Source organism: Stegostoma tigrinum, chromosome 16, assembly GCF_030684315.1.
Source record: "Stegostoma tigrinum isolate sSteTig4 chromosome 16, sSteTig4.hap1, whole genome shotgun sequence".
Classification (NCBI taxonomy): Eukaryota; Metazoa; Chordata; class Chondrichthyes; order Orectolobiformes; family Stegostomatidae; genus Stegostoma; species Stegostoma tigrinum.
Window position 1 is genome coordinate 35,871,516 of NC_081369.1, and position 19,609 is coordinate 35,891,124.

The 19,609-nt window shown below is 39.1% G+C and overlaps 1 protein-coding gene across 2 annotated transcripts in view; it reads right to left on the reverse strand.

The window, feature by feature from the left end:
* Positions 1-19,609, reverse strand: part of LOC125459870 (PH domain leucine-rich repeat-containing protein phosphatase 2-like) — a 126,626-nt gene that overhangs the window by 94,217 nt on the left and 12,800 nt on the right. For both annotated transcript variants that reach the window (XM_048546836.2, XM_048546835.2), the window contains exon 3: positions 12,175-12,308. In XM_048546836.2, coding sequence (XP_048402793.2) covers positions 12,175-12,308 — 134 coding nt within the window. The remainder of the gene's footprint in view (positions 1-12,174; positions 12,309-19,609) is intronic.

The following is a 19,609-nucleotide window of genomic DNA, read 5'->3' on the forward strand; positions in this document are numbered from 1 at the left end:
TTATAAATTGTGTTATAACAATTTAAGTTTAGAAGAGAAATTGAAATGTATTTGCATACAGTAGTCCATTTATTTGCTTCTATCAAAGCCCACTTTGCTTAAAGACGACACTTAATTTTGACACCTGTCTTCAGAGTTGAATTGTACTCTACCAAAAATCTTAATATATATGCATTTTTAATCTATAAAATTGTACTTTTGGTGATATATATCCCTGTAATTCAATGTTTACATGGCACATGCAAGCAGAGGAAATTATACACTGTCATGTTACATTCTTCTTACTGTCCAAGGTTAAAATGGTCATGAAACAGCAACTGACTGAATTTTTTTTTTATTTACAACGTGATATTCCTTGCTCACAATTTGGTCACGTTCACTTCAAAGGTGATTAAAACACAGAATACCTATGGTCAGTTCACAAGCGGGACTCCGATTTTCAGTCACCAGGTAGTTCAATTTTCAGTTTCACTACTACTCTGGTCCGTCCTGTTTATTTCAGCCAGTAGAACAACTTACCCTAATAAGATCACAAGAAATAAGTGTTGGGAGTGGCTGTCAACAGTACTATCAAGTACCATTTGCTAACAACTGCATGTTCACGGACACTCAGCATGGGTTCTACTCGGACTACTCGGCTCCAGACAGCAATGTGGTTATTTCTTAACTACCCTCTGAACAATTAAGGATAAGATCAGCAACACCCATGTCCTGTACATGAATATTCTTAAAATCCTGATAGCTTTTGGCTCTATTAAACCCCGACGAAGTCACTGATTGCATTGAAAAGGGACTAAATTTAATTTAGACATTCCGCTTTATGTTGTTTCTTTCTTTTCCCCCTTTATTAATCTGAATCTCACTTTAATCATTTTTAACCAAATATTCCCCCATCTCCTTGGTCCATTTTACCCACTGAATTTCTTACAATCCAGTAATGCTTTCTTTCGAGGAGAACCAAAGACAGAGATCAAAGTTTTCCAAAAAAAGTTTCAGAAATAGATCCCACCTCCATATCTTCTACTCTTAAGATTACCCAAATACTGAACTGGGTAATTAAAGTTCATTAGTATCGGCATTCTATATCCGAGATTTCCTTGCAAATCTATTCCTCACGTTATCTGAAAGCCCATAAAATATATGCAGTAACAACAACACATCCTTTTTGCTTCTAACTCTAACCAAATAGATTCTGCATTTGGCTTCTTAACCAGTGCTGACACCCCATGTATTTCCCTTCCCTATCCTATCTGAACACTTCACACCGTCATTTTAAACATCCAGGTCCCTATTATTTTTAGGTCACATTTTCCCACATGGCCATGCATGCATGCAGCTCACTCACCAACATTATTCACAACTCTGTATTTGCCTACAAGTCTTTCCAATCTACATGTCTGCCTTGCTCCTCTGAGCCCTTATATGGGCGTACATACTTCTCTAGTACTGCATGACACATTATTTTTAAGCACTTTATTTCCATATGTTGTCCCAATTCTCGTGTATAACAACAAGTGAACCACTTGAAACAGGATATTGGTCCTGGTCCTACTAAACCCATCCTGTTTGATCAGGTGCCTCCTGCCAAATATCTGGTCCTAATGGCCCAAGTATCTGAAGCCCCATCTTCTGCACATCTCCCTATTGCAATGCTGGTTAGTGCTGGGAGTAAGCCACAGTGCACTACACATTACGGTCTTTTAATATATCCCGAACTGACTGCTCAAAAACCATACATTTAATCTGTATTCCCCTCTAGCCTTTCCTCCCCCTGCATTCTCAATCACAGGTTCCAGTGTGTATGCTTCTAAAACTGTTGGAGGTACCAGAACCTGTCCATTGTTTCAAAAAACTCCAGCGTCTCAGAAACACTCACTCTGTTCCAGTGCTCCTAAAACCACAGATCAGCCCACTAACCCAGAATTAGTTTTTATAAATATATTTAAAAATTCACTATGGGCATTAGATTAGCTCATATATCAAAAGAAAATGACCAGGATTACAAATTGCTGCTCAAACTATAATTGAGTGACCTTTTTTATTCGAACACCAGGCATTAGATGTGATTCAAAACCAACTCCAGACATTCATTATTTGTACAATTGATAATCTTATAGCACTTGTTTCAGAATAAAGCTTCATTGTATCAATAATTTAATATTGTGATTAATGTTATCTCACAAACTATTATACATATCACATAAAAGACTGCAATGTTATTATTCTAAGAAAGTGCAAGTAAGTTAATTTTCAAGCCATTCAGCTGAAGAAAATTAAAATATTCTATCAAAATACTGTACGATGTACATTCAAAATGACATGGAAAATTGGACACAACACAACAATGAACTTGCATTTATGTGGAGCTTTTCACAATCTCTGGAAGTCTAAAGTACTGTAAAGCCAATCAAGTATTTTCAATGAGAACTTAACATTGCTTAGCAAGGGTGGTTAACATCGAGCTGAGTGGGGTACGAAGACATAAATAACAACAACTTGCAATTATGGAACACGAGTTTGTGCAAATGCCCACCGCTGGAAAGTGTGCTCATATATTTTGATTTCTGATGTTTTTACCTTGACGGATTTAGCAATCAAACTAATCTCCAACCTGATTACAGTGAGAATAGGTGTCTAACTTAATTCTTATAAACTGCACACAACCAAGTAGATATTGAATCAAAAATATTGCACTATTTTTAAATTCTAAAAACCTGTTTCAGTCAAATGAGTAAATGGTAAGAGAAAAAAGGTTAATCCTCATTGCTTTGTCACATCCCCATGAATAATGTTGATGTGAAAGCTTTAATTGAAACATACAAAACTCATTACATAGGATACAATTATAAGCACGAACTTTGTGTATACTTCTTACTCATGGACTCCACCAACCCAGTAACAGTAAATTCAGCAGGGCTTGGCAAATCGATTGATTCTGTCAAATGTGCTTGGATGGATTGGTAACTTGCACAGCAACTAATTTAGTAGAAGCATATGACTGGAAAATCTTCTCCTTGCCCTTTACTTCCTTTTTCTAACTCAAGATACAGGCTCCATAGCAAGTATGTTGCTTACCAGTAACTTAATCTGACTGAAGATGCTGTTTTACTTAGAAGTATGCAAGAAATTCCTAAATTACTCTAATTTTATAGCTCATCAAGTTTAATCTGTTTACAAGACGTTCTGCCATACTGGTTACTAACCTCTTGTTGAGCTATATCTGTTTAATCGCAGGTCAATAGGGTGGTCAAGGCGACATATGGCAGGCTTTCCTTCATTGGGCAGGGTATTGAGTACAAGAGTTGGCAGGTCATGTTGCAGTTGTATAGGACTTTGGTTCGGCCACATTTGGAGTACTGTGTGCAGTTCTGGTCGCCACATTACCAAAAGGATGTGGATGTTTTGGACAGGGTGCAGAGGAGGTTCACCAGGATGTTGCCTGGTATGGAGGGTGCTAGCTATGAAGAGAGGTTGAATAGATTAGGATTATTTTCATTAGAAAGACGGAGATTGAGGCGGGACCTGATTGAGGTCTACAAAATCATGAGGGGTATAGACAGGGTGGATAGCAAAAAGCTTTTTCCCCCCCAGAGTGGGGGACTCAATTACTAGGGATCATGAGTTCAAAGTGAGAGGAGGAAAATTTAGGGGAGATATGCGTGGAAAGTTCTTTACACAGAGGGTGGTGGGCACCTGGAACGCATTGCCAGTGGAGGTGGTAGACGCAGACACGTTAGCGTCTTTTAAGATATATTTGGACAGGTACATGGATGGGCAGGGAGCAAATGGACACAGACCGTTAGAAAATAGATGACAGGTTAGACACAGGATCTTGATCGGCGCAGGCTTGGAGGGCCAAAGGGCCTGTTCCTGTGCTGTAGGTTTCTTTGTTACACTGACGATAAAAAGCACACATCCAGATGTTGGGTTCTGAGGTGCAAGGTTCTCTGTTGGTCAAATGTAAAGGACTGTTTGGTAATTTTTTTTTACAAAAGGCACAGCTACACAAAAGGTAGAATTATTAGCAACATGAAATATTCCACAGCCAAGCTGATCTACTACTTCTGTGCTGTGTAATCCTGAAATCAGTGCCGCAAGCTGGCCAAAAAAAAAGTATTTTTCTGATGTTATGTCACAGCAAGCAATATGCAATTCACACTTACAATTAAAATGTAACAAAGTATTCAACTACTCAAGAGGGAATTAGGGGTATTTTTTCACAAGGCAATTAAGGATGGGCAATAAATGCTGGCCTTAAGAGCAATGCCCACATCTTCTGAACGAAGAAATAAAAACTCAAATCATCACTTCCATAGCTATTCACACCAAGGGACATAGCAAAGGGAAAAGTGCCTTTTCCCTTCACGGATGGATGACTGACTTGCTTTGTCTCTCCTGTAAGTCAAGTACCTTTTTATCATTTTTTTTTCCAAAATTCCTATCTTTAGCTTCATTTACCGGGGCATTATTATATAATTTATCTTGTCTGCCAAAAGTGCACTTTGATAAAAGTGTTCCCCCTGTGTTTCTTTAACACTTAGCAAATATCTTGCCTAATAATATCAAAGGCATTCTCTATAAGACTGTACTTAATCACATTAGACAACTTCTCCACATGATTTGCTCACTTTCTTTAGTTACGATATCACAAGTGACGCAAATAGAAGAAACATGCGCAGTGGGATAAATTTTTCAAAATCCACTACTTTGCAGTCATTTCTTTGAGTTAGACAATGTTCAAAACGTCAATAATTATTCTGGCATGAGGAAAAGCAAAAATTCATGAATGCAGTGGTACCTTGGTAAGCTGCTCACAAATGAAACCACTGCAAATGAACCAGTAAATAAATCAGTTTATACAAATATGCAAAATCAAAACATGGCGAATAAACTACTTTAAGGAAAATCTAGGCAACTCTTCAGCACTATATTATTGAATTCTGCATTGCTAAAGACCTCATCTTTCAGAATATGGTGAGTAGAAATTCTTCCCTCAGCTGGACATCAACAGATCTCACTGCACTGGCCAAAACGCACAGCAATTTTCCCACTGTCCAAGACAACATTTGTGCCTCAAACAACAATATTGATACAATAGGAGTAATTTTTCAGCTACAAGTTTAAACACTGATGGTTCTTTGATTTGGCAATTTAGGTCTGAAGCATTTGGGCTTAATATGCATTTAATGCAAGACACAACTCTGATGAAAAAAAAGTTGAAGTCTGCGCTAGTAACAGCCAGAGGCTCACTATTTGCCTGATTTCTACTACAATTGCTTGCTAGCACTCAGTAAGGAGTTTGTACAGCATTTTGATGGCTAGCACTTATCTGATTGACCTCTTCTTAGTGACCAGCTATTCAGCAATGAATAAAACATTGATGTGAATTTTAAATGTTATTTAAATTTGAAATGATGAGCATTCCTTTACTTGCAGATGGAACCTTTGAGTACCTTGAGACCTTGAGACATTCCAGCAACATTTATTCTACAAATTATTGAGGACTTCACCTATAAAAAGGTGCATGTTGAAAGTTTACTTTTATAGAATACTTTTGTGGAGTCACCAGAAAAAATGGTTATAAGCATCTTTTGTAGGACTTTAGGTCTAGATGAAGAATGTGAGGAGGACATGAGATGTATAAAATTGAGGGGCAAAGATAGGCTCGGCTAAAAGGAGATTTTTTGACTTAGTGGAAGGATCAATGACTAGGGGACATAGGTTTAAGGTAAAGGACAGGAGGTTTAGATGGAGGTGAATGTCTTTTCCCTAAGGTGGGCAAGTTCAAAACTGGAGGGCATATTTTTGAGGTGAGAGAAGAAATTTTAAAAAGGCACGAGGGGCAACTTCCATTCACACGGTGGTTCTTCTATGTAATGAACTGCCAGAGAAAGTGGTGGACGCAGGTACAGTTCTTTCCCCTACGCAGAGGGTGGTGGGAATCCAAAACTCGCTATTTGCAAGGGTGGCAGAGACAAATCCTCATAACATTTATGAAGTATCTACATGTGTACTTGCAATGCCAAAGCATACAAGGCTATGGACCAAACGCTGGAAAATGGGATTAGAATAGTTAGGTGCAGTCTCAAATGGGCTGAGGGGTCTTTTTCTGTGCTATAGACCTCTATGACAATGAAGCAAAGAAAGTGGCTATAGGACATCCCTTCTCTTCCAGGACACCCAATATCATGTTCAAGAATTTGGGCACCACCTCCCTCAATGCAAGCCATTCTACTTTATAGCACTGTGTGCTAGCCAACGCATCCACAACTTCAATGAAAAGTAGTTTCTGAGGATCCTACATTTGCAAATTAAACACAGTTTTCGTAAAGCAGTATGAGTGCTAACACCACAGGTATCTGGAAAAATTCAAAACATGGTAACTAAAATTAGGAGCAAAGTAGTGGGAACAATCCAGGTTTTCCAATGTTAAATTATTAACAAAATATCCATTGTAACACAGGTTTCACCATTTGGCTAAAATAACTATTGTTTACTGGTTCATTACAGTGGGTCCATTCCTTGGAAAATTGGTAGTCATGTATCCCAACGTTGCAACAATGACCATTTCTCAAAAGGTACTTTAAAAGACTGAATTTTAAAAGACTTTGGGATACTGTGTAGTTATTTCAACAGATATAAGATGATTGTAGTATTCATATTATAAACTGAAAATTCTATTACTTTTGAATTCCCCCACCTTGGGAAAAGACACCTGCCATTCACCTTATCTATACCCCTCATGATTTTATAAACTTCAATAAGGTCAACCCTCAATCTCCTACACTCCGGTGAAAAAAGTCCCAACTTTTCCAGTCTATTTTTATACCTCAAATCCTCCATTTCCAGCAATATCCTGGTAAATCTGTTCTAATTTAAAAAAAAACTTTGCGGGCTCCTGCTTCTACCACCCTTTCTGGCAGCGAATCTTCAAGTTTGCATTCTGAGCATGGAAATGCTCATTCCAAATAATGCACTCTTTTAATAACAGGAAAATACACAGCAATAGCAAAAAATGTTTTCAAAACAATAATCATAAATAATAATTGGTTAAAATACTCATGCTTCAAATTGCACGTCATCCGAACTCCATCACGGTTCTGTGACACTACGTGAATATTTTAATTGCTGTATTTTTTAAAATGAGAGTCAAAAATTGCAGAAACTAAATTTTTCACGAATACAAAATAACGATTCCTTAGAAATCAGATTTACTAAAATAACTAATCGTTTGCAAATTTAGCATACAATTCTGTTTTAAGGCAGATAAATATCTTTAAATGCAACCTAACAATTGCATGGCCTGACTGTTGGTTTGGGATATTATTTAGAGTTATAAGATGTATCAACGTGAAATCTTTCATATGTTGATTATTGGAAACCTTTCCTCCTCAGCAATTTTCCTCAGTTCTCCTGAAAGTACAGAACTCATTCCACAGACAAACAACATTCAACTCAATTTCTTTTAACGATGTTGAATGGTTCACACTATTCGATCATTGAAGATATGGAAGCCAAAATCCTATCCTCACCTGCCACAAGATCATAGACGAGAAGCTGAAATAACAAAATTAGACCATTCAGTCCGCTCCACCAATTAGATTGTGGCTGATCTGATAACTCCCAAATCATGCCTTCTGCCCATATATTTGATTCCCAGCCACTTGTAAATTTTCCAGCATAGGTCACCATATTGCAGTTAGAAGAAAAATCCAAAAATTGCCAAGCAAACTATAGCATTCCCATTACAAGGAGAACAGTTTTCATCTTGATTCAATTAAGTACTCATTAATAATGTCTTAGTTGAAAGCTTTTAGGGTGGAGTTAAAAAAGACAAGTCAGAGGTGCACAGAACAGTTTGACTTTAAAATGGAGTTGGAATGCTCATCCACTCAATCTCTTTTATTATGGTACATTTTCATTGTTTCCAATGAAGATGCAACACCAATAAGTACATTTCTGATCAACCAGTCTTACCATTGGTGATGGTGCAGGAACTTTTAATTTTTTTTCCTGCCCAAATTCTTACACTAACAAATAATTCCTACTTAAATTTTTTTCAAACAAACATTAAGCAACTTGCATAACAATATATTCAGCACACGTTTCATTGCTCTTTCTACTAACTTGAATACTGACTCTATCATTTTAGATCCAATATCAACAAATTCAAGAATCTATGAACTTGAGGAAGTAACAGAACAGAGTTTTTAGAATAACAGTACTCAAAGAGAAAAAGAAACCCATTATAACAAAACTACTAGCAAATCAAATAGGTTTACAAATGTCCATATCGTAGGCAGGGAAAAGGAGAAACGTGCCAACACGTAATCAATTTTCACCTCGTCTAAAGTGAGCAACACGCTACAGAACTGTCAATACCAATAACGTCAAGATTCCAATTACAAAATAATTACTGATCAGCTTCAAGTACATTTCCAAAAAGTTGTCGGTGCATTTTTATAATATTTGGGCTAAATGCAGTTCAAGTGCTGTAACGTGATACAAATTTGGACAGACCTTGGAAGTGGAAACCTTGCCATATATAATGCTTGTAAAATTACGAATTATATTATCCTGTAGGCTGCTGTGAACTTGAGGTCAAATGCATACAGTACAGAAACTAGAATAAACATTAATGAGAGACAGTGAATTAATAAACTTTTCAGCATGAGAGATAGTAAGAACTGCCAAAGCTGGAGTTAAAGATAACAGCATGGAGCTGCAGGAACACAGCAGGCCAGGCACCATCAGAGCAGGAAAGGTGACATTTCAGGTCAGGACCTTTCTTCAGAAATTTCTAAGAAAATAACTTCAGAAAACTTCAAGTTTCAATGTCATTTAATGATCGACTGACAAGAATTTTTTTTAATAAGAGACAGTTGTCCAATTCTATCTCTCAAAGAGCAGCGTGTCACCCTTTAAGACTACTGAGTCTGACATAGTGATAAAACACAAACTGAACAGCCAAGTAGTCTGTAGTGACTGAAAATATAGGGACTAACGGTCCAAATTCATGATTGAGAACCATTTGCTCTACTATCACAGAGATAGTAAGAACTGCTGATGCTGGAGGCTGAGATAACAAGGTGTGGAGCTAGATGAACACAGCAGGCCAGGCAGCATCAGAGGAGCAGGAAAGCTGACGTTTCTGGTCAGGACCCTTCTTCAGAAATGGGGGGAGGGAAAGGGGGCTCTGAAACAAATAGAGGGGGAGAGGCAATAATGGAAGGTGGATAGAGGAGCAGATCGGTGGAGAGAAGGTGGACAGGTCAAGGAGGCAGGGATGAGGCTAATAGGTAGGAAGTGGGGGTGGAGGTTGGTCAGTGATGAGGGAGGAGCAAATAGGTGGAAGAAAAGACAGGCAGGTCAAGTGAATGAACTGTTCGAGCTCCTCATGGGAGCACAAGGCAATGCAAATACAGTCATCGATGTAACGGAGTAAGAGGTGGGGGATGGTGCCAATGTTGCTGTGCAAGAGGGACTGTTCCACGTATCCTACAAAAAGGCAGGCATAGCTTGGGCACATGCGGGTACCCAAGGCCACCCTTTTTGTCTGTAAGTAGTGGGAGGAGTTGAATGAGTAGTAGTTAAGGGCAAGGACAAGTTCGGTTAGGTGGATAAGAGTGTCAGTGGAGGGGGATTGGTCAAGTCTGCAGAAGTGGAAGCAGCGGAGGGCTTTTAAGCCATCTGCATGGGGAATGCAAGTATATAGGGACTGGAATTCCACGGTGAAGAGGTGGCGTTGAGGGCCAGGGAATCGGAAGTTTTGGAGGAGGTAGAGGGCCGTGGGTGGTGTCACGGATATAGGAGGGGAGTTCCGGGACCAGAGGGGAGAAAATGGAGTTGAGGTAAGTTGGAGATAAGCTCATTGGGGCAGGAGCAGGCGAAGACGATGGGTCGACCAGGGCAGTCGGGTTTATGGATTTTGGGAAGAAGATAGAAACAGTATGGGTTTGGGAAACATGAGGTTGGAGCCTGTGGGTGGGAGGTCACCCGAGGTGATGACATTATGGATGGTCTGGGAGATGATATTTTGGTGGTCAGGGGGGGATCACAATCAAAGGGGCGGTAGGAGGTGGTGTCAGAAAATTGCCGCCTGGCCTCGGCAACGTAGAAGTCAGTGCACCATATCACAACTGTGCCTCCCTTGGTGCACCTATGTCCGTGACACCACCCTCACCCTCCACTTCCTCCAAAACTTCAGATTCCCGGCTCTCAACACTTCATCTTCACCATGGGCGTCTAGTTCCTATATGCTTGCATTCCCCATGCAGATGGCTTAAAAACCCTCCAGTCCTTCCTCCACCTCAGGCCCAACCAGTCCCCCTCCACTGACCCCCTTATTTGCCTAACCAAGCTTATCCTTACCCTTTCCTACTTCTCCTTCAACTCCTCCCACTTCCGACAGACAAAAGGGGCGGCCATAACGACCCGCATGAGTCCAAGCTATGTCTGCCTCTTTGTAGGAAACGTGGAACAGTCCCTCTTCTGTGGCTACACTGGCACCACCCCCCACCCTCTTCCTCCATTACATCGACAACTATATTTGTGCCACCTCGTGCTCCCACAAGGAGCTCAGACAGCTCATCCACTTTAGTAATACCTTCCACTCCAACCTTAAGTTCACCTAGGCCATCTCTGATACTTCTCTCTCCTTCCTGGACTTCTGTGTCTCCATCTCTGGTAACCACCTAGAAACTGATAACTATTTCAAGCCCACTGACTCCCACAGCTACCTAGAATACACCTCCTTTCACCGACATTCTTCTAAGAATGCTATCCCCTATTCCCACTTCCTTCGCCTCTGCCGCATATGCTCCCAAGATGAGGTATTCCACGTCTAGACATCCCAGATGGCCTCGTTTTAAAAGGACTGCAAATTCCCCTCCACGGCAGGTGTAAACACCCTCGACCACATCTCTCACGTTTCACGCATCTCAGTCCTCACACCCCCTCCCCGCAATAACAACTAAGACAGAATTCCCCTTGTCCTCACATATCATCCGTTCAACTCCGGATTCAACGCATCATTCTCCACCACTTCCGCCACTTGCAATCTGACCCCACTACCGAGAATATATTTCTCTCCCACCTTTATCTGCCTTCCGGAGGGACTGCTCTCTCCGCGACTCGATCGTCAACTCCATACTCCCCACTAGTCCCACCATCCCCAGCACTTTTCCCTGCAACCACAGGAGGTGCTACACCTGCCCCTACACCTCCACCCCTCACCCCCAAAACCAGGCCCCAAGAAAACTTCTATATTAAACAGATGTTCCCCTGCACATCTGCTAATGCGATATACAGTATTCACTGTTCCCGATGTGGCCTCCTCTACGTCGGGGAAACCAAGCGGAGGCTCGAAGGCCACTATGTGGAGCACCTATGCCTGGTTCTTGACAAACGACAACACCTCCCAGTTGCGAACCACTTCAACTCCCCCTCCCACTCCCACGACGACATGTCCATCCTGAGTCTCCTCCAGTGCCATAATGATGCCACCTGAAGGCTGGAGGAATGGCACATCATATTCTGCTTGGGAATCCTGCAGCCCAATGGTCTCAATGTGGACTTTACAAGCTTCAAAATCTCCCCATCCCTGACCTCATCCCAAGACCAGCCCATCTCGTCCATGCCTCCTTGAGCTGTCTGTCTTTTCTCCCCTTGATCTGCTCCTCCCACCTCGCTGACCAAACCCCACCCTCACTTCCTACTGACTAGCCTCATCCCCATCTCCTTGACATGTCCATCTTCCCTCCCACCTACCCACTCCTCCCAATGACCAACACCCAGCCTACACTCACCTGGGCTGGCTTCATCCCCACCTCCTTGACCTGTCTGTCTTCTGTCCACCTATCTGCTCCTCTATCTACTTTCTATCATCACCTCTGCCTCTCTCTATTTATTACAGAGTCCACTTCCCCCACCCCAATTTCTGAAGAGGGTTCCAGTCCTGAAACATCAGGATGCTGCTTGGCCTGCTTTGTTCATCCAGCTCCACATCTTGTTATGCTCTACTACCACGTTGGTTGAATTACAATAGTTCAATAATTTATTGCACATAACTAAAATGATTGCCCTTCCAAAGAGTTTTTCCAGATTTGAAACAGTAAAAGCTTTAATTAGGTCTCTTGCTCCTAAATCCTTCACAAACCGCTCATGAAATCCTACCATGAAAGTATCTGATCATGCAACTCAGATCAGCCATGGCTCCTTCCTCTTGTATCCGCACTGGATCCTGGAAACCCAATCCAATTAGATAATCGTGAAGAATTTGCAGAGGTCGCTCATCAGGATTCATTCTCCTATAAACAAGACAGTCAAAAAACAGTATCAAGAGAATTATAAGAGCTACAAAAATGAAAATATGACCTAGAAAACAATAGTGGCAGACAGTCATAGCATGGTTAAAGTATTCTATTTGTGCCTCTGCTCTCTCAAACAGTAACTCAGATAGGCACACTCTCTTGTCTTTTCCCTAGAGTCCAGCATCATTTTTCTACTCAAATAATCATGCAAATTTACAAATGTCCAATTTACAAACGCTCATGTTTACAAATATAATTTTAAAGACTCGACATTCAAAGATTTTCTGTACTTATGCACAGCTCCTTTATATTGTTCTGTATTATGCTCAGACTTATGCAGAAATCAACTTGCAAACAGACTCCAGATTGGAATCCATTCACAACCAGGGACTGCCTGTTTCGTTTTTTCCAAAATTATTGAATCTTTTCATCTTATTCCCAACCTGCACTGCCATGTTCAATGATTTTTGCACATATACCCCTGGTCCCTTAGTTTCACCGGAACCTTTGGAATTCTATTCTTAATTTTATGTTACCTTCTAATTTTTTTCATGAAAAGCATAACTTCACAGCATTAAAATTTCATTTTCAAGCTCACTTATTCAACTTACCTCTCACGCTTTCCTGACTTGTATCATGACCTTCCTCACATTCAATCATTCTAGCCAGAACAGCAGAATACAACTCAGTAAATATCACTCATCAAACCATATCCTGTGATGTCTGTGCAGTTATGGTCTCCAGGGGAAAAAAAAACACAATCCACTAAAACCCTCGAAGGATGATTTGGCAAGCATGGGAGTGAGCTAAGCAAAGGATGGACAAATTGGCTTTTCAGATTTGAAAGGAACGATCATAAACGTACGAATATCAGTAAACAGTGCAGAATCAATTTAAATCAAAAAAGTAAATGACAACAGTTGCAAGTGCAAACTAGTTTAGGGCTGATATCACAAAGTTTATCTTCACAGACTCTCAAAGCATAAAACAGGCTTACAAACATAGTGGTAGTAAAACCAGAGAAAGATTGAAAAACTTCTGTTATTGTAATGGAGGAAGTTCAGGATCTTAAAAGGTATTAATATAGGCTAAATTGTATTCTTCCTCTGCAATCACCTTGGCAAATGATAAATTTAAAACGGTATACCACTGACAAGTCTGACATGCACCAAAACAAAAATCTCAGCCAAAGCTGTTTCTTTTCTTTATTTATTCACGGGATATGGGGCATCACTGATTAGGTAGCATTTATTGTTCAGCCCTAATTGCCCAGAGGGCAGTTAAGAGTCAACCACATTGCTGTGGATCTGGAGTCACATGTAAGTCAGACCAAGTAAGGATGGCAGTTTCCTTCCCTAAAAGGACATTTGAGAACCAGATGGGTTTTTCCAACAATCAACAACGGTTTCACGGTCTTCATTAGACTCTCAATTCTAGATATTTATTGAATTCAAATTCCGCCATCCGCCGTGGTGGGATTTGAACCACATCACCAACAGTAAATTTTAACAAATTAAACAATCATAACAGACCAATGGTCGAAAGTAAAAAATAAAATCAACCATAAGACTGGTGCAGGGATTACAAGTGTATAACACTGCAACATTTACAAGCCAATAAAATGTATCAACCTGCATTCTAGTCCTTGTTAAATACATCCAAGCTATATTGCTGTTAAGGTAGAAAAACCACTAAAAGTTATTCCACGTGCAGGACAGTCTATTTGGAAGGTTGCAAAGATTTGTGCAAGTGACAGGTTTCAAACTTGGGTCAAAGATTTTGCAATTAGCAAATTCTCAATATTAAGACCATAAGACACAGGAGTGGAAGTAAGGCCATTTAGTCCATCAAGTCCACTTCGCCATTTAATCATGGCTGATGGGCATTTCAACTCTACTTACCCGCACTCTCCCCATAGCCCTTAATTCCTTGCGAGATCAAGAAATTATCAATCTCTACCTTGAAGACATTTAACGTCCCAGCCTCCACTGCGCTTCATGGCAATGAATTCCACAGGCCTACCACTCTCTGACTGAAGAAATGTCTCCTCACTCCGGTTTTAAAATTACCCCCTCTAATTCTAAGACTGGGCCCACGGGTCCTAGTCTCCATGCCTAACAGAAACAACCTCCCAGCGTCCACCTTTTCTAAGCCATGCATTATCTTGTATGTTTCTATTAGATCTCCCCTCAACCTTCTAAACTTTGATGAATACAATCCCAGGATCCTCAGCCGATCATCGTATGTTAGGCCTACCATTCCAGGGATCATCTGTGCGAATCTCCGCGGGAGACAATCCAGTGCCAATATGTCCTTCCTAAGGTGTGGGTCCCAAAATTGGACACAGTATTCTAAATGGTGCCTAACTAGTGCTTTATAAAGTCTCAAAAGCATACCACTGCTTTTATATTAACTGTAGTTTCAGAGATTTAAAAGAATATGGAATTACAGACTGTAACATAAATTGACCACACAGCTAAAGAGCAGAGTTGCAGAATTACACGCTTGCAGGGTGTCTGAGTATATACAGTACACACATGCATTATTCAATCTTTAGTAAATAGCTGTCTGAAATGAAGTTCTCGCATAAAGGTACATACTTGAAATCTGTTAAATACAGTTATCCTTTGAAGCACAACACTGGTAGTGGAGAATGGTTGGGTCAAAATGTAACATTTCATTTTCAGAAAATGAGCTTTATGACCAATAGAAGAATTATATTATAATACGAACTTGCTGGTTACTTCTTTACCAAAGAGGACACAAGATATTGCCTTAGCACTTTCACACCATACATAAGCAAAGGTTTTTTTCAAAAAAATTGAACTCTTATGATAAGATGGCTGAAGGTTTGGATAATTTGTTAAATTTCATGGATAAAATTTATCAAAAGGATCATCTATTGATAGCTTATGAAGCAGAGTCAAATTTTGAAAGACTAAGTAATAGTACCTTGTAATACAACACATAATGGAATTTAATGCAGAAATTCCATTTTGAAATGCGAGCGCAGATAGGGAGATTTAAGATTTTGGACTGTAACAAAGTATCAAGTATAAACAGATTTCTAGCTTTGAGAGGAATTAAATTTGCAGATAAACATACACTACAAGAACAAATATCAGAAGCACTAAAAAGAATATCCCTAGGAAAGCAAACCTTCCCAGCAGTGTACGCAAAACAAAGGCAGCAATCAACAATACAAAAGAAAATGGAAGACACAATGTGAACAAATTGGCAAGATCATCTTTATACCAGGTCATAGGCAACAGTGCGGAAAAGAACTGTAACTAAAAGTAAAAACAATTATTTTGAATAGTAGAAAACTGCACCAGCAAAATGTTCCCCAACTCCTAATGTGTGACCTCTTTGAGAATTTAAAGTTCACTAATGCTACCTCCATTTACCATGGTTGGATGCTTGATTAGATAATGTTCAAGCTCAATGATGAAATATGGCAATTCGGGAAATACACATCAGATGGAACTTGGTATTAACCGAATTAAATCCTAAAATTAGTAACAATCTCAAGGGAGAATAATGGGGGAAAAACCGTCCACCCTACCCCTATTAAATGCCCTCACTGGGTTTCATTTTCTGTAATGACATTCCACTCAGTCATGGACTTGTGAAATCACCCAATATGATTTGAGACAGACCTCTGGCAGCAGACCTAGCTAAGACAAGCTTTTACATCCTGCAATACCTGGTCAAAATTCTGACAACCAAACACAATCCTTGCCATATTTCAGTTACAAATATTGATTGGAAAAGTCCCTTCAAAGCTCAACTTACTATGAAGAGTTTGATGGAACCTCAATTATCAGAATAGATGGTAGTAATAGGTATCACAAAAATATATTCAATTCAATTTTATTCCACTGGTTAAGTGGAGACAGCTAATTTTCTAGCTAGATCCACTGCAGAAGTCATTTTAAAAATATTTAATAAAACACATCCAAGAACAGCAATAGTCCACGTATCCCAATCTTCAAATACCAAATCTGGACAGTCATAAAAGATTTCAGGCAGGTAGTTTAAATTGCAGTTAAACAACTGATGCCCATTATTACCGATCCTCTGTCAATTACTCCCTTTTACCCTGTTTTAATTATTCACAACTAATGTTTGATTGCTTTCCAAGTGGTTAGCAATAAGTGGTTAAATGAGGGGCAACATACATTGATCACAGCAGCAATCAGAGGCAGCGTCCCTGGAATCCATTTCTGTCAATGTATTTTACAGTGCACCAATACTTTGGACTACCAGATGATTATAGCAGATTGCCATGGGAAAGCTATTCAGCCTTTCTACACTTGTGACAGAAAATCTCTGATCTAACATTGAAGTTAAAAGTAACAGTATTCTGCTCCTGATCTTACAATTCATAAACCTATTCAAAAGGCTAGATCATCTCCAGTTCATAGCTGCATACAGATATGTCTTACAAGTTAAACTGCATTCGAAGTTTCCTTGCTGTGCAAGTCTTTGCCTATGTAAGGCTATATGCAGCAACTTAATATCTGATTAATAACATAAAAACTTCAGACATCACAAATGCACTTGCTATGGTGAAAAGAACTATTAGTGAACAGTATGTGACAGTTTAAAACTTATAATCCAAGAACAAAAAAGCTCAACCAAGTGACATCACAGCACAAAGTGAAAAAGTATCCAATGCACTTACTTTCCATTGATAACAGAGAAGGAACAAGACAGTATGTAAAAGAACAACACAGTACAACTGCAACGAAAGAAAAATCAGAACATGTATCAGAACCAGGGAAATTTCATGGGGAAGAGAATGGTATGGAGGTAATATAATAACAGAAACCCAGGCTAATCCTCTGGCGACCCTGGTTCAGAGCCCACCATGGCAGCTGATGAAATTTAGAATTTATTTAAAACCGATCTCAGCGATGGTTGACTAATATCCTTGAAATAAGAAAATCTGCCCTCTTTACCCGATTTGGCTGCATGCAACTCCAAACCCACAGCAATGTGGTGGACTCTTAACTGTCCTTTGAAATGTCCTAGAAAGCCACTCAGTTCAACACAAATATCACATTCCATACAAAAAAATTAAAAAAGGAGATAGAGACTAAAATTTATCATATAATAAAACAATGCTTTCATTAGATCTGTGGGAATTCTCAAAATTAGAAGACAGCAAAAATAGAATCATCTAAATACCAGCTGGATTAACATATTACAGGGAAAACCTAAAACCTATCTTGACGTCCAGAAAGCTTAATTTGTTTAAAGCACGTAGTCAACAAGATTATAGAAAAGATGACATGGTGGAGGACCTAATAGTCTTCAAAAACATTGCTTAAATTAATTTTATATAATTTGCTCAATTATCAAAAATAATTCAAAATTAATGGCTATTGTAGAGTCACACATTAGGAAGTCACAGAGCAGAAAACTGGTCTTTTACTTTTTAAAAAAAGGCATTGAATAATTAACATGAATTTCTTACAGACTGGGGAGAAACAGAGCTGCTTGTGAGTCAGTCTTTGAGCTTGGCATTTTCAACCGAATAAATTTCAATGCAAGTGTAATCAGCAAAATCCCCACCTTAGATTATTATATTTGGAGACAAAAGCGATGAGTTTCTATATATCATAAAGATCATAACTGAATCAAAAGAAACTAGTGTCATTTAGCATGAAGAAGTGCAAAATAAATATGGGACAATGAAGTAAACATAACTTGTAAAATAAAACAGTAAGAAGCAGAAAAGTCATTGAGAAATTTTCATTCAAGCAGTAAGTGGAGTAAGTATACCACAGAAGGGCACAAAAGAACATTCAAGAAAAAAACTTCATGGAACACAGCAGATAGCTAGACAGTAAAGCAATCCGTACATATGAGTCTAAGCTACAAATAAACAATATTACTTGCTCATTCTTAAAAAAAAATTGAAACTTATATTCCTGCTTTTATCTAGTGATTCCAGCCAAAATTACACTTGTTAGCTGAATTGTTGCTACAAGATAGAATATTGGCACTGCACTTCTGGCTTATGTCACCAAATGTGGTATTGTTTCCCTAAAACAACTGCCTTACCAAAGTTGTGAACTACTAGAGTGTATGAACTCTGCATTCAATGAATCACTGTCAAAAGCGTAAAGACAGATAAGTAGTACCTTTGAACTAACAGACTAGATTCCACCGAAATGGTAATAAGCAAATGAACCTTGAGGACGGCGAACAAAGGATAAGGGTGAAAAATGATAAACAAAATAACCTTGAGAGTTGTTAAAAATAAGATAAGACGAGAAAGCAGGTCACAAACAAATAGATAATAAAAATCTAAGCAGAATTAGTCAACATTTGTAGTAGGTCAGGAATGTTAGGACTGGTTAAGTTGTTAACCTAGATGAGAGACGACAGACAAAGCTATTGTGCGAGGAACAGGAACCCCGATTCTAGTTAGAAATGCAGAATGCTGAACATCATCCAGACCCTCCTAGTGCCTCAACTATATGTAAATATTGCTACTGTATGTGTGAGAGGGGTCTTTGGGATTTTGGATACACTCAAATTTCAATGTTTTGTTTATTAACTTGATATGCAAACTGCTTTTGTGACAATGTACATACAAAGAGTATTTTTATGAATAAAGTTTATTTTTGAAATAAAAAAGGGAAAAAGAAAGTTACTATGATTTCAAGAAACAACTAATAATTTACATCAATGACAGCTACCTCCCAACTTTTGAACAGGCTGTCTATTAATGCAGTTTGGGAAAATAAATATCATAAAATTATGGTGGGTTCTAATTAATTTAGCCTAACCAGCATTAATAGTCCCAGTTACAAAGTGGCAAAATCTTTCACCTTGCACAAGACTGAATTCAATTAACACAAATCATATGAATAAAGAAATTAAGAACAGCAGTAGGCCACTCAACCCCTTTGTCAAGCAAACCTGTCATTCCATAAGATCATGACTGATCTGATTACTCCACATTCCTGCCTACCTCTCATAACCTTTCACTCCTTGCTCATAAATAACCTAATTCTGCTTAAATATTCAAAGACATTGCTTCTATTGCCTCATGAGGAATCCAAAGATTTACTACTCTCAGGAGAAAATACTTCACCTCATCTTAAATGGGTGACCATAATTATAGATAATCCCACAAGAAGCAGCATCCTTTCCATATACACCCTATCAACTGCCTTCAGGATTTAATGTGTTTCAATCCAGTATGTCTCACTCTAAACTCCACCAGATAAAAGCCTCGACTATCCAACCTTTCCTCATGAGAGGACCAGAGATAATGGGAA